Source organism: Paramormyrops kingsleyae, chromosome 1, assembly GCF_048594095.1.
Source record: "Paramormyrops kingsleyae isolate MSU_618 chromosome 1, PKINGS_0.4, whole genome shotgun sequence".
NCBI lineage: Eukaryota > Metazoa > Chordata > Actinopteri > Osteoglossiformes > Mormyridae > Paramormyrops > Paramormyrops kingsleyae.
In genome coordinates this window covers 23,302,312-23,323,157 of record NC_132797.1, presented here as the reverse complement: position 1 = coordinate 23,323,157, position 20,846 = coordinate 23,302,312, and the positions used below count along the sequence as shown (strand labels likewise).

At 40.7% G+C, this 20,846-nt stretch overlaps 1 protein-coding gene across 5 annotated transcripts in view; it reads left to right on the top strand.

Moving 5' to 3' along the window:
* The window catches only part of LOC111837871 (cadherin-7-like), a 113,964-nt gene that overhangs the window by 54,397 nt on the left and 38,721 nt on the right, over window positions 1-20,846 (top strand). For 4 of the 5 annotated variants that reach the window (XM_072711807.1, XM_023800308.2, XM_072711810.1 and 1 more), the window contains exons 4-7: window positions 9,521-9,640; window positions 16,363-16,530; window positions 18,523-18,710; window positions 19,932-20,185. In XM_072711807.1, coding sequence (XP_072567908.1) covers window positions 9,521-9,640; window positions 16,363-16,530; window positions 18,523-18,710; window positions 19,932-20,185 — 730 coding nt within the window. Of the gene's footprint in view, window positions 1-9,520; window positions 9,641-16,362; window positions 16,531-18,268; window positions 18,366-18,522; window positions 18,711-19,931; window positions 20,186-20,846 lie in introns of those variants that run through there. The other variant, XM_023800309.2, reaches the window with a different exon arrangement.

Below are 20,846 nucleotides of genomic sequence, written 5' to 3'. Positions count from 1 at the left end.
GCCATACTCTTTATCCAGTATTAGGTAACAGCGAGTCTGGAGCTTATCCCAGAAAACAAGGGGCACAACGCAGGGGATGCCAGCCCAGGGACCATAGATATAAATGCAAAAACCTTCTGTTGGGGCTTATAGGGGTTATGTTGCTTAGCTGGAGATGTGTGCAGTAACCGTCCTCACACTGGGGATACCCTGGGCCGAGCCTTGGCAGGCTTGTACTAGATAAATATGCAGGAGATTTTTACTAAGAGCTGGAAGTGCTTATTTCCCAGCTTATTTCAGTCACCATTAAAGGTGTTATTTACTTTAGCCAGCAAATACATAACATTTCTGTGGAAGGGAGAAGTGTGGTTCTTGTACTGTTCCGTGTGTGTGTCAAAAATACACCCTCGGGTGGTGCAAATGGAGTTTAAAAAGTCAGCTGTACATTTTATTTATGCTACACATATCATGTATAATGCTGGGGCTGGCGATGGCAGGAAATCGCCGAATACGAAAGGCTGAGTAACGAGTCGGGTGAAAAAGTAAGGAAAGGAAAGCACTCGGGTTCGGACTGCTGCAAAGTGAAACAGCTCAGCTAGCTTCCGGGAGCCTCGGCAAGCAGCAGCGGTATAAAGTCACATGCCAGGGCCGTCACTCAGCACTGCCGTGTTCTTCAAGCATCCATGGTTGCCCGGGAGACGGCAAACATTCTGGGTAACTATAGCAGCTTAGCGTTTTAAATGTCATGGGACCAGGAAGCAAAGCAAACTGTGACAAATGGTATGCATTTATAGTTTAAAGTCGCTTTCCTTTATTCATGCACTGGTTACCTTACTCACACTTAAGGGATGTCAGTATCTGGGCTGCACCTTACACACAGAATACCTCTAATGAAGAAATTCTGAAACGAAAAAAGATGTAAAACGGTCTTTTCAACTTATGCTTCATTAATAACAAATTATTTCAGCTTTACTCCTACGCAGAATGTGTGAATCGATTCCTGTCAACCATCTCATAGACAGATTAAAACTATTAAGGGTGGTTAATGATACTGACTTGGATGTTGTCCATGCCACATACATGTATATATGTATGTATTATCCTCTTCATTGCCACAGAAATCTACATCATGGGGTGGTATTGCTGTGAAAGCAACCATAAATGTCACAATATGTGTATCACTTGAGTACTTAATGGCCACTTTATTAGGTGCACCTAGCTAGATAGATGGTACCCTTGCTACTTCAAGGACTGATGCATTGTGCATTCACAACTGTGCTGTAATTTTAGCACTGATGGCCTTCATGACAACCTTAACGAATCCAGTCATCCTCCTCTGACCCTTCTCATTAACATCGTGTTTTCTAAATACTGCTGATTGGATGTTTTCTGTTCTAATGTCTGGTCAAACAGTAAGTGAACCGCTTGACTCTTGCAGTTACATGAGTGGCGCAGTGGTTAGCATTGTTGCTTCACACCTCTGTGCCCCGGGTTTGAGTCTCTGCCAGTGGAGTAGTCTGCATATTGATGGATTTAGGGTGTGATTCTGTGTGTAGCCTCAACCCTGTCTGTGATTAATATTTGGAAGATGGTATTGAGAAAGACTATAGATTTGAATTCAACATTGGATGGGACCAAATCAGGCCTGAGCCCCCTGTTACTCCTGCAATCCAAGAAACATGCTGAGGCTAATTGGAGTTACCAAACTGCCCACAGGAATGAATGGTGTGTGAGTGGCCCTGTGATGGGTTGGTGCCCCATCCTGGGTGGATCCCTGCCTTCTGCCCAGAGACTCTGGGATAGGCTGCGGGCCCCCAGTGCCCCTGAATGGGATAAGCGGTTACAGGAGATGGGTGGATGGGTTTTACTAGTACTCATTCCTAAACACAATAAAATGGTTCCTAAGCACACTCTATTATATATATACAATAAATCATATATAAATTATATTCATATCCATCCATCCATCCATCCATCTTCTAACTGCTTATCATATTCCAGGCAGCACAGAGCACAAGGCTGGAATACATTATCGGTGTCATTCCAGTGCATCACAGGGCACATATATCCACGCACAATCTTACTCTATGATAAATATAAACCGAAATGTAAATTAAAACGTGAAAGTGAAAAAAGCAAACTACGAGTACCAGCATCGATGAAAACTTATCGTGTTGTTGACAGGCTTCTCCTTTGCATCAGAGACCTGTCATGTGCGGATTATGAAAATATCACGCATGGGAAATGCGAGGCGATAATCTCGGTTACTTAAAGATTAAAAGCTACTTTTGCATTCCAGCCGTTTATTTTCGGGTGAGGCATCAAAACACCAGCCGACACCGCAAACCCAAATGCTGTTTAATTCAATTTCAAGTTAAGTCCCGTTTATTTGTCATCTGGCGGCACCGAGGAGCAGCTCGATCATTCGCCGCCGTTGTTTACCGGATTCCTCTGCGCATTTGGCCAAAGCTTCAGCAAAGGGCACTTCCATTAATTTAGGCACGTCGCACGCTTTATGGCTTTGCTGGATAAACCGTTCTCAGAGGTGTGAGACAAACTGGGAAGGTCCCCAAACCTCTTAATTCCACTTTATGACTTAAAATGGGACTTCCAGTCTACAAGCTCTAAATTCAATAAAAGCGCATAAATACAGCCCTCGCAAGTTGCTGGCATCCCTTATTAGGTCCTAAAAGTAAAATATAACTTAATTGTGAGCCAACACTTTCTTTTATATGTTTTGTGTTAGCTGGCTAACCATTAAAATGAATTATTTTTATTTTCGGATGGCAAAAGCCATTCTCCTGGAACAGCACATTCACGTTGTGGTAAAACGTTTTGATTGTGTGACTTGTATTTTTATTTAGGTTTAATTATTTTAAAAATTAAACAAAAAACTGTTAGTATAACACTAATTTTGTCAAATGCTGAAATCTCGCAAATCTCTGACAAGCTGTCCACAGTAAAACTGTAATTTTGTTAAATCTGTGCCTGCTAGTCAAACCTGTGCTTACAAACAGATTTTCCAGGCTGCGTTAAATGACTAACACCCCTAAGCACAAGCTTATTAGCTTTCACTTTTCAGAAGTGCGACTCTGAAGCATTTAGTGGTGTTTGCTGCTGAACCTGTATGTTTTTGTGCATCGTGTTGCAAGCAAGAGTGTGCTACTGTACAATGTTAAAATGTGAAAATCCAAGAAAACTCATTGTGGAAAATGTTGCAGTTCATTCAACCATATTTTAAGCCATTGTTGGGATGGGAAATATAGGTGTCAAGGGTTTAATTTCTGAGCAACCCAAGCTGCTAGTCTCATTATAGATATTAAAATTAGTAACTGCTATAATTTCCTCCTGCAGTTCAAAGACATCTGTTGTACTGACTTTAAATTGACTTAGAGTGTGATTTTGTGTGTACCGCATGATTGATTTGTGTCGCCTGAGATACCCCCCCCCTCCCAATTCTGACCAGGATTAGTACTTGGAAGATGATATCATAAAAGACTGTTGGTTTGGATTCAACATTGGGAGGAAACAAATAAGCCTCGACCCCCTGCCCCCTAAACACACACAATATTCCCACATTATTGGTAGGGACATGTCCATATCGTTCATACCCAAATCTATGGCTTTGGTATCGCAGCAATGATTCAAGATTCAAGAAGTTTATTGACATATACATATGTTTATCATAGAGGTGCACCGATTCGATATTCGGGATAAGTATTGGCACCGATCCATACCTATTACACAGATCAGGTGTCTTTATACTTACTTATTTAGTTTTCATCAGCTTCTAAAAAGGTAGCTCCTATTACTTTTTAAATTGATTTGTACAATCAGTCTTTCCCATTTTAGACGTGCAGTTTTTGCAGCATTTAAGCTGAACGCTAACGCTGCCACTCAGTCTTTTGCCACTCAGTGGGTGTGAGCGCAGTGACTTCCGCCTGCTGTGACATCATGAGCATACCCTTAGCAGTAGGAGGAGCGTAGGAACATCAGATATGAGGGTGATGATCTGGAAGTATTTTGTGCTTTTAACAACAAGTAGTAAACAGCGATTTGCAGTCTTTGAAAAAGTAGTTTTGAGAGGTGGAAGTAGCTTTTAGCGGAAAATCCCACTAAACAAAGTGCAATTGTATGAGACAATGTGAGTAATATGAAAAAAGCAATGGATGGTTGGGCTGTTTTGCGTACCCTGCTATCGTGATGAAGTGTAAGTGTAAGATGCTGTTGCCAGTGGGAGAAAAATTGTGAGGCATTTTAAGCATTCACCGCGTGCATATCCTCGCTTGGAGGATATTCAAATTAAACTGCAAAAGCCTCAAAAATGCTTAAAACAAGATGTACAAACAAGATGGAACAGTATGTTATATATGTTTGTAGTAGCCTAATTAAAGATTTTGGCATACATTTTTTCATTAGTATTTACTAGCTTAAAAAATATTAATTTATATAAAGTATAAATACTTATACATTATATACTGTCTAGGGGTGGCAAGGTGGTGCAGTGGTTAGCGCTGTTGCCTCACACCTCGGTGACCTGGGTTTGAGTCTCCACCAGGGTGCCATGCGTGTGGAGTCTGCATGTTGATGGCTTAGGGTGTGATTCTCTGTGCACTCTCCCCTGACATAGCCCCAATCCTGGCCAGGATTAGCATTTGGAAGATGGTATCAAGAAAAACTGTAGGTTTGGGTTCAACAAATCAGCCTTAAGCCCCCCAGACAAAACACAAACATGCTTGACCAGGTGTACTGGCTGTCACCGCTTGGAGTACTCACACTGGGAGTACTGAGGTTACTGACTGTGTGGTATCCAAGTACTCACACTGGGAGTACTGAGGTTACTGACTGTGTGGTATCCAAGTACTCACACTGGGAGGACTGAGGTTACTGACTGTGTGGTATCCAAGTACTCACACTGGGAGTACTGAGGTTACTGACTGTGTGGTATCCAAGTACTCACACTGGGAGGACTGAGGTTACTGACTGTGTGGTATCCAAGTACTCACACTGGGAGTACTGAGGTTACTGACTGTGTGGTATCCAAGTACTCACACTGGGAGTACAGGTTACTGACTGTGTGGTATCCAAGTACTCACACTGGGAGTACTGAGGTTACTGACTGTGTGGTATCCAAGTACTCACACTGGGAGGACTGAGGTTACTGACTGTGTGGTATCCAAGTACTCACACTGGGAGTACTGAGGTTACTGACTGTGTGGTATCCAAGTACTCACACTGGGAGGACTGGTTACTGACTGTGTGGTATCCAAGTACTCACACTGGGAGGACTGAGGTTACTGACTGTGTGGTATCCAAGTACTCACACTGGGAGTACTGAGGTTACTGACTGTGTGGTATCCAAGTACTCACACTGGGAGGACTGAGGTTACTGACTGTGTGGTATCCAAGTACTCACACTGGGAGGACTGAGGTTACTGACTGTGTGGTATCCAAGTACTCACACTGGGAGTACTGAGGTTACTGACTGTGTGGTATCCAAGTACTCACACTGGGAGGACTGAGGTTACTGACTGTGTGGTATCCAAGTACTCACACTGGGAGTACTGAGGTTACTGACTGTGTGGTATCCAAGTACTCACACTGGGAGGACTGGTTACTGACTGTGTGGTATCCAAGTACTCACACTGGGAGGACTGAGGTTACTGACTGTGTGGTATCCAAGTACTCACACTGGGAGGACTGAGGTTACTGACTGTGTGGTATCCAAGTACTCACACTGGGAGGACTGAGGTTACTGACTGTGTGGTATCCAAGTACTCACACTGGGAGGACTGAGGTTACTGACTGTGTGGTATCCAAGTACTCACACTGGGAGGACTGAGGTTACTGACTGTGTGGTATCCAAGTACTCACACTGGGAGGACTGAGGTTACTGACTGTGTGGTATCCAAGTACTCACACTGGGAGTACAGGTTACTGACTGTGTGGTATCCAAGTACTCACACTGGGAGGACTGAGGTTACTGACTGTGTGGTATCCAAGTACTCACACTGGGAGGACTGAGGTTACTGACTGTGTGGTATCCAAGTACTCACACTGGGAGGACTGAGGTTACTGACTGTGTGGTATCCAAGTACTCACACTGGGAGGACTGAGGTTACTGACTGTGTGGTATCCAAGTACTCACACTGGGAGGACTGAGGTTACTGACTGTGTGGTATCCAAGTACTCACACTGGGAGGACTGAGGTTACTGACTGTGTGGTATCCAAGTACTCACACTGGGAGGACTGAGGTTACTGACTGTGTGGTATCCAAGTACTCACACTGGGAGGACTGAGGTTACTGACTGTGTGGTATCCAAGTACTCACACTGGGAGGACTGAGGTTACTGACTGTGTGGTATCCAGCACAGCAGGACTGACACAGGTGAAAGGCAAGGTTATGGAACCACACAAGGTTTGGAACCAACATGCTAAGCTGTAGCAGCGAACAAAGAAATCCATTAAGGCCTGAGCAAGAGAACAGCCCAGCATGAATGCATCGATATACCCAAATCCCAGTACTGAACAAGGAGCATTAATCACATAAAGTTTAAATAGATTTATAGATTAGCTGTGGGTTTGGGTGAATACAGATCGTAACCATCTAGCAGTGGGTGTGGCCATGGAGAATAAGCACAGCTGCAGCAGGTAACTTGTGAAATTAATTCTGCAGCAGATGAGACAGATGGGAATATGGTAATAATAATCTGCAGAATTAAATGTTAAAGTATGTTAGAAAGTACAAAAAAGCTAAAAAATAAATAAATAATAATAATAAAGAAGAAATTATACTAAATTAACAATTGTCTCACAAGGCCAGACACAGCAGACTTCCTTGGGGAGTATGTCCCCCGCAACCACCCAACTGACCCTTTGTACCGTTAACGAGGTAATCACTTAGAGCCAACTGGTTTTCATTAAGTGAGGCATCTGCAAGCATTATCCCCCAAGTCCAGGCTTATGCCATAACCCAGGGGTGGTCAACCTTATCCGCTGTTCAAACCCAGGTGTGAGGACTCTTCAGCCAATCAGTCCTCTAATTAGTAATCTAATTAGGGGGTTGCAGCGAAAGCCTGCATACACCGGCCCTTTGAGGATAAGATTGCCCACAATCGTGCTAGCACAATTACACCTTTATTCCTCCGCCGCTGGAGGACGCTGCAGCAGGGTCTGTCCAGCTTACCATCATATAATCCACTATGAATTGTTCATTGTATCGGAGGGTACTTGAAGACAATGTGAGACCATCTGTCTAAATATTGAAGCTGAAGCAGAGGTGGACCATGCAACATGAAAATGACCCAAAACATTTCAGTAAATCCATTAAGGCACGGCTCAAAAGAATGAAATGGAGAGTTCTAGAATGGCCAAGTCAAAGACCAGATCTTAATCTTATTGAGATACTGTTTGGGTTATTTGAAACAGGCTGTGCATGCATGTAACCCCTCTCAAGCATCACACAGCTTAAGGAATTCTGCATTGAGGAGTGGGGAAAACTTTCTGCCAGTCAATATCAGAGATTGATAGATGGTTATAAGAAATGTCTCATTGAGGTTATTTCAGCCAAAGGGGGAAATATGACCTATTAGGACATAGGGTCTCCTAACCTTTTCCTCAGTAGGAATTGGCATCTTAATTACTTTTGTTAAATGAGTGAATTTATTTTTGCATAGGTAATGCAATAATCACCTTCATCTTTAGATATAATTGAAAGAAGTTAGAATATTATGTGGATGTTTCTTAATATTTAATGACTGTGTGCTGTATGTACACATAAGTGAAACTATTGTTGTGTCTTCTTAGGGGCATATACAGGGGCAGAGTCACAGGGGCATTGGCCCCAGCTGAAATCTGATTGGCTGCCGGAGTGGCCCCTCCCTTGTCAATCACCGATTCAAAGCTTATCATTGCTTGGTCCATTCTTGGCTAATGATAAGATTGGCCCCTTTGTATGACTTATGGGCCCTCTAATGCCCCACGTTAAAAAAAAAATAAAAAAATCATAGAATCATCTTTGGTGTTCTTGACTTTGGGGGAACTCATCTGGTACCAGTAGGGAACAGCCAGAGAACGAGACTGTGAAGTGCTACAGTATCTTTGGTTCTTTTAAGTTACTCCAGGAAGTAAATAAGTACATGCACAGATCGTTGACCAAGGACAGAGAAACACTGTAATAGGCACACAGTTAGCAATTAATTATTCTCATATGTGTCTCGAAAAACCTGGTATTTCTTTAAATTTACTTATTTTATTATTCTTTTTTCCATCTTCTGGATCACAGTCCCTTAGCTTGGAAATGTGCTCAGAATGCATGAGAAACATACAGTATCTTGTTTTCATTAACTGAATATTATACATCATTCAGCAAAGCAAAAGTAAAACTTATAAGAGATTGTATGGAAGTAGCAGTCCCAAGCTCCCAGTCAGTTAGGTAGTTAGATTGGAGAGGTCATCTTTTCTTGCAGAGCAGCAGTTCCTTGCTTTTAGAGACTAATTCAATTGCATCATTAAAATGTAATTGTGAGGTTAAAGAGCAAAGTTATTAATCAGAAAGCTAACTAGACACTTAATTACCTGGATGTTCAGGGGAAAACAGAAAACTGTTGTTGTTTCGACTAATGTGCAGTTCAGACATCATAAAACATCATTATTTTTATTACAAACACATGTGATTGGCATGAGAAAGCATTGTTTACAATATTCCACAAAATAATCAGATTTCTTTTACTAGATAGTTAAGCTAGTAAATGAACTAGTAACACAGAAGTCATTCTACTGAAGACCTATTGTGTATTCCCCACAATCCTGACCAGGATAAAAGTTTATTGGATGGATTGATGGATGGATGGATTGGCCTATTTTGCATAGTCATTTACTGCAAAGTATTAAGAATATGCCGTTTCCCATGGCAATTCTCCTTATCTTCTCTCCTCCTTCCAGCCTTAGCACTTCTCAATGCCAGCACAACAATGGTGGTTTCATAATGGACTTACCCTCTGAGATAGTAGCAGCACTTACTCTAAAATGAAACCAAGTTGATTTTTGTAATCCTCCCACACAAAGCCCCAAATATCTGAAGGACTTGAAATTATAAGCGACACAGTGTAAGGGAGAACCGGACATTACTGGATCTTAGAGTTGCAAAATATCACTCTCCTATAATACAATCATAGGAATATTTTCTGTCTGTATTAAATAATTATAAAAATATTGTATATTTATACTTTATTTATCTTTATTATGCCCTATAAGGAGGTCCTCCAACTTACAGGGAAATTTGGTGGTTGGTGGCAGGATCGACACTCCAGCCACTAGAAAAAACCTCACACTGGTCCATTCGGACTAGTGTGGTGCTGAGGTATCACCCACCACATGGCTGCACTCAGGTTCTCATCCCTGTGGTGGTTCGTCATGTGGTGGTTGCAGCAATGTAATTGCTAAGTATTACCTTTGCAATCAAGGTGACAATCGGAACAATGAAACTCACCCTTTGGTTTATACTTAATCTTGTGACAGATCTGTTTTGTTTGTACACAGGGACGTCCGTGTTGCAGGTAGCGGCGACGGATGCAGACGACCCTACGTATGGAAACAGCGCCAGGGTCGTCTACAGCATCCTTCAAGGGCAGCCGTATTTCTCAGTGGAGCCCAAGACAGGTAAATACACAACCTAATTTACTCAGCTGGCTGCTGTTTTCTATGGACTTTGGACAAGGGAACATTGCCACCCTCATATCCATACATACAAAACCCACCGTTTCATGCATGAGATAATATTCATATTGATTTATACTGAGGCGCAGGGTATGATGCTATTAGAGGGAGGGGAAGTTTAACTGGATGTTTTCTGTTAAGAGGCTGTAATCTGGAATAAGAATAAAGCCTTGTAACAAAAGGGCAGCCCTGACGTGCATTATAATGCATGTAAGTTTCAGCAGGAGAATACAGAGAAAAAGAAGTTTATACTGGATTTTGAAACACTGTTTATAAATATTGACACCCAATATATTGGACTGAATTTGAATTGAATTGAATTTCCTTTATTGTCATTGTACACAGTAGAATGAGATTCAGCGTGATCCTCCATATAGTAGTTTTCCTATAAAATGGGGGAAAAAAAATACTACATATATATGTGTGTGTGTGTGTGTGTGGACTACAAGCTATTAGTAGGATAGCTGTTCGATCATTATGTTGAACAAATTAATAATGTATGTCATGTGCTGTTTGCTTCACTCGTTCATCATTTTGGGTAAAAACGCCTGCTAAATAAAGTAAAATAAAAAAATTAAAAAGTGTAATAAATTAGGGGTGTTTTCATAATTAAAAGGATACAGACTGTTAACACTTAGAAAGTGTGCTGTATGTATTAGCTGCTGGCATAAAATGATTAAACTGATGAAAGTTATGTTAATTATAATGTGTATGGTAGCATCGTATACAGTCACAAGAACACGCACACACACACACACACACACACACGCACACACACACACACATTCACACAAATAGCAGAAAGCCTGTGAGATACACAGATTTTAACCTTCCATTTAGAGTATGAAATAGCTTTATATATCTCTCTGCGTTTACTGTCTCTTGTCGATTGTCGACATTTACATTAGCAAAACATGCTTCATTAAGTGTGTCATCCATCCTTGCTCTACAAGCAAAACAACGCTTTGCATGAATCCGTGTTACCCAGATACATACCTATTTTATTCAGAAATGGGTAATTTGCCGCATCTGGTAGTTATTCCATTATGCATTTCAGCTACTTTCAGAAATGGTGTGTTTGGGCAGCTCTCCCAATTACCCTAAAAAGCTCTGTTTGATTAGGAGAGATGAGCTTCTAATGCCCAATCAGATCCTTTTTTCTCCTTCCCATACTGGCCACTTACAATGTTTACATGGAATGTTTTTAGAGTCGTGCCCAATAATTAAAAACCACATGTTTATGTTGAAATGTTTCTGCGCTGTGTCCACATAGAGCTCAATTAAGACTTCTTTAATAAGAGTGGACAATAGTGTTAAATGTGGGGAGTGGATGTCCTGAGAATCAGGTGAAAAAACTCCCTGACTTCTTTCACCTGTTTGACATTCAGGAGTGTATGCAGGGGGCGGGGCCACAGCGGCATTACTGCCAGCTGAAAGCTGATTGGCCGAGTGCCCTCTCCCCTGTCACTCACCAATTCAAAACATGTTATTGGCTAATGATAAGTAAATATTGGCCTCTCTATGAATTATGGCCCCTCTTATGCACCCCACCTTAAAAAAATCCCAGAATCACCCCTGTCCTATATTTGTATATTATTTAGTTTTATTTTGCAGTCAGTTAATGTGACATCCCCAATACTCAGTGCTTCCTTATGTAGTTTTTCCCTACACTAGTAATGGCTGAAAGGACTGTCCTGTGTTTTCATGTCTCTGTATCTATTACACTGTCTTGGCTCCGGTCCTCAGATAAAGCCTTATAATATAATTTTCTGAAATATTCATGAGTGCATGTTGACTGGTGGAGATAGCCTTGTCAGACAATAAGTAGCATTAATTATTTGCATCTGACAGTTTTTTTTTTTTTTTTGCAAGAGAGTTAAACACACCTTCTGTTGCTCGTGCAGTTGTCCCAGTCTTAGATGTCTCTCTGGCTGACAGAAGGACGAGTAGAGCTGAGTAAAAGAAGAAAGCAAAGAAAAAAACGGATTTAGGAGTACATTTCAAAGAGATATTCCTGTAAATGGTATCATTTGTTATGTTCAGTAATGCATATCATCTACTATTAAATTTTCTAATAACTTTCCCATACTGTAATGACTGTGGTTTCATACATCATATTTTGTGAGATTCATAATTGTTTCATTATTGTTTTTGCTAATTCCTGGATTTCACCAGCTTTGTTATTTTGCATCCTTTACACACTGCACATGAATACATATCACTCTGCTGAAATTGCCAAGACTGAAATTACACCAACGTACACATCTGACAAACACGCAAAAACAGCATACCGAAAGGGCAGGTGACTCACAAAAAATTAAATGAGTTATTTAAGAGCAAAAGGAAAGCCCATGCATTCGATTTTGTCACATGTAATGACAGTGCTTAATGATTCGGATTTATTTCCACCTACACAGGTCACTTGAAAAAAATACCTATATAAATAACTGAACTTGAAAAACGTGAAATGTACAAATAATAACGTATAAAAAGCTAGCTCTGCAGAACTCTCAGAAACAATAGAATACAACTCAGGGGAATTTTGTCTTGATTGGATTTAGTCCTATAACTTCATTAGCTGGGCATACTGGCCACAGTGTTATATTATAGGGGATCAGAAATTCAGCATTGATGATTTCCTTCAAGCTCACCTTCAATGTAAATAGTCCCATTTTAATTAAGATACACAAATACGCTTTACTTTTCTATTATCTAGGATTGCATTCTATAATCCATGCTATATTCACACTTTAGTTTGGTCAAATGGTGACATCAGATGTCACACTAAAGAAATAGAGCTATTGAGCCTCCCTTAGTGTAGTGACTATTCATGGCCAGCAGGGGGCCAACCTTTGGGACTCCGTGCAAATGCATGATTTGAGTGGTGGTAAATAAGTCTGAAATAAAACCAAGCAATATAATAGAAGAAATGTATTCAGCTTTACACATCACAGCACAAACGGTATTCATATTTTGGTATTGCAGTCTAAAGTGCTGGTACAGTTTCAGTGCTTGTACTGTGCTCTTTTTTGAAGAATAGAAGACTCTGAAAGCACATGCTTTCAAACAGAGACAGGAATATAATTCATAGTTATTCAGACATTGCAAAAGCCCGGTGTTGGCTTTGATGAAGTCCTGGTGGTAAGGCGCTGTGTTTCTATTGACAACGGTCCATGTAAGTATGGGGGCCTTGAGTTTGATGCAGGTTCCAAATGGAGTCTGGTTAATGGAACCCAGGAGAGGTGTAACGTGAAGATTTTGAGAGGAAAACAGCAGCAAAGACGATGTGTGCCGCAGTGCTCTACACACTGTGGAGGCATCTGGAACTACTTGGATCACGTATGTCATTGCAGTCTAAGCTAGCAGTAATGCCTCAGATCTGTGGCCCACTACCTGAGCTCTTTGTCTTGAGTTCGACCTGCGTTGTAATTAACGTGAGCGACACAGTGACTCAGTGCATAGCTCTGCTGTCTCCCGCCTCCATCCAGCGCTGGCGTTGGATCCTGCCTGCCTTCCGCTGTGCGTCGAGTTAGCATGTTCTCTGCATGTTGCGTGGGTTTCCTCCCACAGTCCAAAGACATTTAGTAAGCTTAACACTGTCTGTATTTTGCACATAGTGTGTGTGTGTGTGTGCCCTGTGATGGACAGGCATCCTATCTCCGCCCCCCTCAGTCCCTGACTTGGATAACTGGCTGCAAGATGGATGGATGAAAATCATGTAATTACCAACAGTCATATACAGTACCATACAGCCTAAAGGAACATTATGAATACATGACTTGTAAATAAAAATCTTACCTTACAAATTATCTTACCTTAATTTGCTTCTGGTAGATTCCTATGGGTTCATGTAACAGCACAAATTAGTTCTCAATTTTAATGCTACTAGTCCGTCATTCACTTCCTGTTCAGGAGCCATAACATTTAGCACTGTTTTTATTAAAGACTTTAATTTCAGTTCATCCTCTAAGAAATGGAATAAAAACAGGTACCTCTAGTTACACCAGTTTCCTGTCACAGTCTAAAATCATGTAGCTAGAAAGTTCTCAATTGCCTATAGCGCCCGATTATGTGTGTGAGTGTTTTTACCCCGTAACAGACAGACATTTCATCTAGAGTGTCTTCTGCCTCGGGCCCTGTGCTTACTGGGAGAGGCTCCAGTCGCAGGAAAACTGGTTTTAGATGATGGATGAACAGATAAATGGTTTAGTTTTTAATGATTAGCTAAGTAACAAAACAACCAGAGCACATTAAGATAATGAAATCATTTTATGAACTGCTATAAATAAAGTAGTAGTGAAAAAGTAGTGTGTTTATTGTGGATCATGGTACAGTATGTAGTTATATTTTTCTCGACCTCCAGTAAGGAAAAAGTCCATAATCTGAAGGACTGTACCGGTGACCCAAAGGTCAGGATTAAAACTGACTTACAGGTCAGTGTGTGCAATACATTCCTTTAGATGGCAAAGAGCGATGGAAGGAGACCAGGAGAAGAGACACATCTGACCATTTGAGAAGGTAAAGACGTAAATTGCTCAGCAGCATTTTAAAATGAGCTGAAGAGGTTTCATGTGCGGAGCCAGAGGCTCAGCCAGATGGAATGACAGCAGTTAAGGTGTGAGATGGATTGTACCACAGCTTGGCCCAGCAGATAGGTTGACAATGTTATGGAATAAGGGCAAATATATCAAGCACTGTGCATGCACTAACATATGGGATAGGTGAATGTCTGTAGGTGAGGGTGAGAAGGTGACATTCTTGTCAAGGATGACAGTAAGGTTTTTGACAGTTGTTGATGATGTCACCATTGAGTTGTTTAGTGCAATGGTGGCTTGACTGGGATAGTTCCATGTTCGACAAGTTAAGTTGGAAGTGACTGTCTGTCATCCAAGTGGAGGAATCTTGCAATTTGGGAAGCTACTTCTGTTTTGAGAAGTATATGGTTTCATATAATAAATTTTTTTCATTGGGGGCCGATGGTGTGGTTACCTAATACATGTATGAAAAGTTATACTCTTCTTGATGTTATTAGTTATTAATGCAAATTCTTTAAGGTTATTAAGTATGGTTTTCCTGTATCGACACCGAATATACAGTATGAACAATTGTTTGAAATGTTACATGCTTCTTGGTCAGATTAGCTAGCTTGGCCTTTATAGATTTTTAGACTCAGCCTTTCTGTTGAGTGTCCAGATTTCATACTGCCAGAACAAGAAGTGAGGTTCAATGGATCATATAATGTCAGTGCTAACTGAAATGATAATAAGATCTAGAAACAGCTCAATAGGTTTATAAATGGATACATATAAAGGCTGAGAGTCTGAATTCTGAAGAAGGTCATTGTAAGCCCTTTATAATGGAATTGAAAAATAGAACTGCTTAACATTGTAGGCTAGCTGTGAAAGGTTATGATGTAAAATAATAATGTATACCTAGTTATATATACTTGTTGTGTATTGCTACTATTTACAAGACGAAAACAGTCCTGCTATTTAAATTTGTGAACTATATGGGAGGTTCGTCCTGTCTGCTGAAAGCTTCAACTCTTTAGTTAAGAACAAGTAACATGATGTGTTGACGATACACTTCATTGAGTACTTATTCTTCTGAACAGCTCCGCTTTTATTCCCCTAGAGGACAATACGACTCACTCCCAGCATCTGTCTCTCACCTTTTACTCTCTCTCTCTTCTTTCCCTCATGTTTTGTCTATTTTTTCATTCCTCTTTCATTTCAGGAAGCTACAGCTGTAATGAGCTTTATGTTATCTCCTTAAGTCAGATCAAGAATGAGGTGTCTCTGTGTGTATAGTATATTTAATATCCACAATGTTAAATAGGGAACATATGAAAAACATTGCTATAGGTAAATGTATAACCAGCTTTTGGTTTTAATTCTCTCCACGGCAATTAAGTTCTTACGTCCAATCAAGAAAACAATGTCAACCTGCTGTTATGAACTGGGTATATATTCCCTGGTGCAATTTGTGTCGTATATCACTAATGTTCCATCGCATCCATTACTTGCTGCATTTTATTGAGAGGTGGGAAGGGGCACTGGCGGCTTGAAACGGTAAATCTCACTTTCTGCCTGTTGTCAGCTTTAAAATGAGCACAGCTCCTCCCTCCATCAGGGACGATGTTTACAGTCCCATTGTCACTGTTCATCAGGAAGAGTGCTGTAGGTGTGTGGACACGGGTTAAAGTCTTTAACACACCTGTGATTGACGGTGCACCACTCTCGCATGGCCGTCTGGGCATGTTTTTATTTAAAGCTAAATATCGTTCCTTAATTGGGAATCGGAGCTTGCGCAAGCTATTTATCCAGAGCTTTCCTGATTCCAGAATAGCAGCGGTAGACCTTGGAGGTTTTTAGCACATGTTTTTGGTTTGCAAACTGTTAGTTGCTCGACAGAAAGCTTTGCCGATTGTAGGTTTGTATTTACAAGTGCTTACTAACAGCGTGCGTGTCCAGGGGGACCTGTGTATCCTGCATACTGAAGATTCCTCAAAGCCTCATTGCAAGATCCCAAATGGCGTGGAAACATCTAAATGCGATATTTAATGCATGTCCTGCTCACTTTCCTCAGTTCGAATTCCATGTTACGTAACTGCTGATCTTGCTCATTCTTCCCCTCGTATGTTTCCTTCACTTTTTCTGCTACAGGCATAATCAGGACAGCCCTCCCCAACATGGATCGGGAGACGCGGGACCAGTATGTGCTGGTGATCCAAGCCAAGGACATGGTCGGCCAGATGGGGGGGCTATCCGGCACCACGTCGGTCACCATCACCCTAACGGATGTCAACGACAACCCACCTCGCTTCTCCAGAAGTAAGACATCCCCCCTCTCGAGCTCATGATGACCTACACATATTTCATCAGTGCTGAGTTTTTTCCCCATTACCAGGGCAGATTCATTTGTCTGGTAGCCCTAGGCCGATGTCAGCATGGAGACTCAAGTGTTGCCGAATTAGCTAACTTTTCCGCTCTTCCTGGGGGGGGGGGGGGTGACGTTTGCTGGGCCATAGGCTATACCCTATGCATTAATCCTGCCCTCAGTCTAAAGCAAGTATTTTCACCTGTTCCATTCATTATTTTATGTATACATTATAATTTCATGGTATAGGATACCCAGAGTCATTTTAAAAATGATTAGCTGATAAAAGAAATATTAGCCCTCTTCACATCACCAATTAAGTTGAAACCAAACTCATCTCATATTAAACTCCTGCCCACAGTAAAGAAATTACTTTAAAAAAAAAAACAACTATCAAATCTATTTGAAAACAGATTCAAAGTTTTATTGTTTATTGTTTATATGTAGAAAGTACGGTGTACAAAGTACAATTAAATTGTATTTTTCCTGCTTATCTATCTGATTTTTTGTCAGTCTGTTTGGTCCCCATGATTGTACAGTATAAGGCTTGTTTTTTTTAATTCATAATCATGCATTTCTAATTCCTGAATTTGTTTTGTGATGCACCCATGAAAAACATTTTCTTCAAAGCCCTTCACAAACGTTGAACAATTACACTTTAATTAAAACCTTGTGAGGCTGACCAGGATAATTGGTTAGAAGATGGATGGATTGAGGAAAGTATTAAAAATCAGCTTTCTGATCTATGCTGCCAATTTTTGGCTTATTATATCATTATTTGTGCCTCAAAAGTTAGGTCTCAGCTCAATTAGTTCTAGCTGTTTTATGCACCCATTACTATCAGTGCTGAGAGTGGCTAAGGGGGCAGAACAGGAAGGGGCGGGGCAGAGAGGGGCGGGGCTTCCGATAGCCCTTCTAAGGGCACTGGTGAGAACTAACAGTTTTTTACAGCTGTCCGGTGTTGATTGTGTCTAGGGCAGCACAGGCCACGAACTGGTATCACACCCCAACCCAGGAGATGAAGAGGCCAAGAAGGAAGAAACTATATATACTTTTATTTAAGGCCACCTATTCCACGGTGAATTAGAGAGCCATCTCTAGAGTTCTGTTCCAGCAAATACTGCTGGAGAGATTAGCACAGGTGTGACTGATGGCAACACCAGGCCAATGGAGGTGAATGTGTAGGCAGATGCCTTGTATATCATCATGAAGATGATTTTAATTAAGGATTGGAGAAAGGAATGAGGACATTATAGACAGGCTGAGGAAAATAGAGGTTTCAAATTTATACTGCGATCTTGCCTCGTAGGACGCACGACTCATCTCATCTGGCAGCCTAACCTTTTCATGTCTTATAGCTCATAAGATGCCCCATATTCATTCTTTTGTACTGTCGACAATATTGTATTGTGTTGGTTCTTTCAGCGTCTGAACAATGCTGTGTAGATTCGGCATTGAACTCTGATGAACTCTGAACTCCTTTTTGGTTGGATTTTTATTATTACCATATTAGTGATGGCAACTTCAGATCTACATAAGTATGACAGAATATCAATTAAACTATGCACAGTAAATAGGGATTCTCATCTGTGTGGATCATCCATCTTCCATAAGCCCTTATGGACACAGGAGTCTATCCCAGGAAGCACAGGGCACAAGTTAGGAAGGAATTCCAGCAATTTCAATACCTGATAGTTGTGTTTTTATTGCTCTACAGGCCATATTGAGTTCCACAGCATGAAGTGTAGGGAGAACTGCATCGATTTTGCATGCAGCAGGAACAAAATTGGTACGATGTAGAATCGGTATGATGTGTTAGAATAACAGCAGGAACTGTTATACAGTTTGTAGTGTGGACAAATATCTAAAAGCCATTGTAAGGCAGACATGTTTCAGTACATTTTCTGTACAGTAATACTTATAAGTATTTTTGGTTTTTATTCCAGAGTCCTCCCAGTACACTGTACAGGAATCCCTGCCCATAGAATCCGTAGTAGCCAAGATAAAAGCCGTCGATGCCGACCTGGACTCCAACGCAGAAATGGACTTCAGAATTATGGATGGGGATAGCCAAGGGACTTTTAAGATCTCGACTGACCAAGACACACAGGAGGGAGTCATAACTCTTCAAAAGGTGCATTTGCACGCGCCATGAGCAAACTTAGGGAGGAAAAGGCACACTGTAGAGTTTACCTGCAAACTATGCTGCCGGTCATGTAATTAAAATAAGGATAATTATGAATATTAATTAATTTTGTCATGTGACGCTTAAAACATATATGTGGTGCATGTGTTGAAATTTGTTAATTAGTTTAGTCTTTTTTATTATTTAACATTTCAGATGGGAGTTGCACTGCTATTTTAATTTGTACTCAACTTATTTGTTCTTAATTTAAATGCCTCAGCAGTAACTACCACTATGCTAATATGTTTGTTTTACACTGAGTTAATTAGAATGATTAATTATAATGTCCAAGTGTTGCTTATTTATGTGTTTGAAACAATGGGGGGGGGGGGGGTGGTGGTTGTGGAAGCAAACTACTGAAAGATACATACAGTAGGATAAAGATAGAAGCATAATGAGTACTTTAAGGTAGAAATATCAATCGAGCACACATCCCCAGCAGTACCGTCACTTATTGAATACAGTAAGTTCATTAATAGCACTGGCTCTTTAAATCTGTAACCAGCACATTTGATTTGCTGCCAAAGCCAATAGCTCAGCCTATCTGGTTATCCTGTCAACAAACATGGGAGTTACAGTTAATTGCAGGGTGTGTGTGTGTGTTGGGGGGGGAGTGGTGGACATTGTGTCTTTATGCTTCCATTGTACTCCTCTACATGCGGAGATGACAAAAAAGAGATGCCTAAATTTTCTGCTCTTATAACAAATTGTACATGTGTCATGTTGCTGTCAACCTGGATTCAAAACCAACTATATCATTGTTTACAATTACATCATTTATGAGTCTGACAAGTCAAACAAATGAACAAGTGAGAAAAACCATTTAAAAATAGACATGTCTGGAATCTGACTTGCATTTTTCTCCCAATCAATAGTTTTCCATCATATGGCACTGCTGGAAGTCAATAAAGACGTCTGAATGAATGATATATCTGAGCGGGGGACACATCACACAGTTACTACATAAACACAGCTGGGATTTCATGACTTTAGGACAGAGTGAAAGGTACTGAGGATTTGCCAGACTGCACAAATATTTTCTACCCACAAGGGGACTAAGTTTATGATGCAAGAACATATATAGTCATTAGTTTAATCTTTTATTTTATTTTTTTGTATCATTTATTTTCATTTATTTGAAATTTCTCTGTATTTCTCTGTATTCTCCAGCCTCTTGACTTTGAGACGAAGGCCAGCTACGCGCTAAAGATCGAGGTGACGAACCGGAACATCGACCCGCAGTTTCTGAGCTTGGGCCCATTCAGCGACATAGCGACGGTGCGGGTGACCGTGGCGGACGTGGATGAGCCGCCCGTCTTCACCTCGCCTCTCAACAAGATGGTGGTCTCCGAGGCCGCCAAGGTGGGCACCATCATCGGCAGTGTGTCTGCGCACGACCCAGACACTGCTACTAGTGCCATCAGGTAGACACCTTTCACCTGTTTTTATGGGTCATCGGCAACGTTATTCTGTCTCTTTGATCATCTTCCTATTCATGTTTTTCTATGTATCTGTTATTGTGCTCAACATTCTTCATTCGCCTTTAGTACGCCAGTACATAGCAGTCAAAGTCAAAGTATCTTTATGGTTATATACTGAGATGCAATTTCGATCTCATTGATTGTAGAGCAAAGAAACATTAATAAATGTACAGATTTGTACCATGGTACTGTGGAATTCTTCATTTTGATTGGTCAGAAGGGTTAGGGTTAATTCATTTTCAATAACCATGGAACCACAGTAGTAAATTGATGCACTATTATAATCGTTAATGATAACTAACATTCTAGTCATTGTTTAAAATCAACTGAACCAATTTTGAATTAATGACTGGCTTATGGTCTTAGCATTGGAATATTTTTGGGTCATATCTAAGCAAAATGTTTCATCTTCGGAGGAAGAAAATTCTACTAATAAATATAATGTTGCCTTGCAAATGTGAAAATAATGTCTTTAGGTACAGATGTCTAAGCCAAATATGTAGTAACTGTGGTGTAAATGTGGTCCATACTGCACTCCAAGCTGTGCATTATAGATTTTGAAATGCTCTCCAAGGAGGCAAAGAACCGTTAACCATTATGTTAG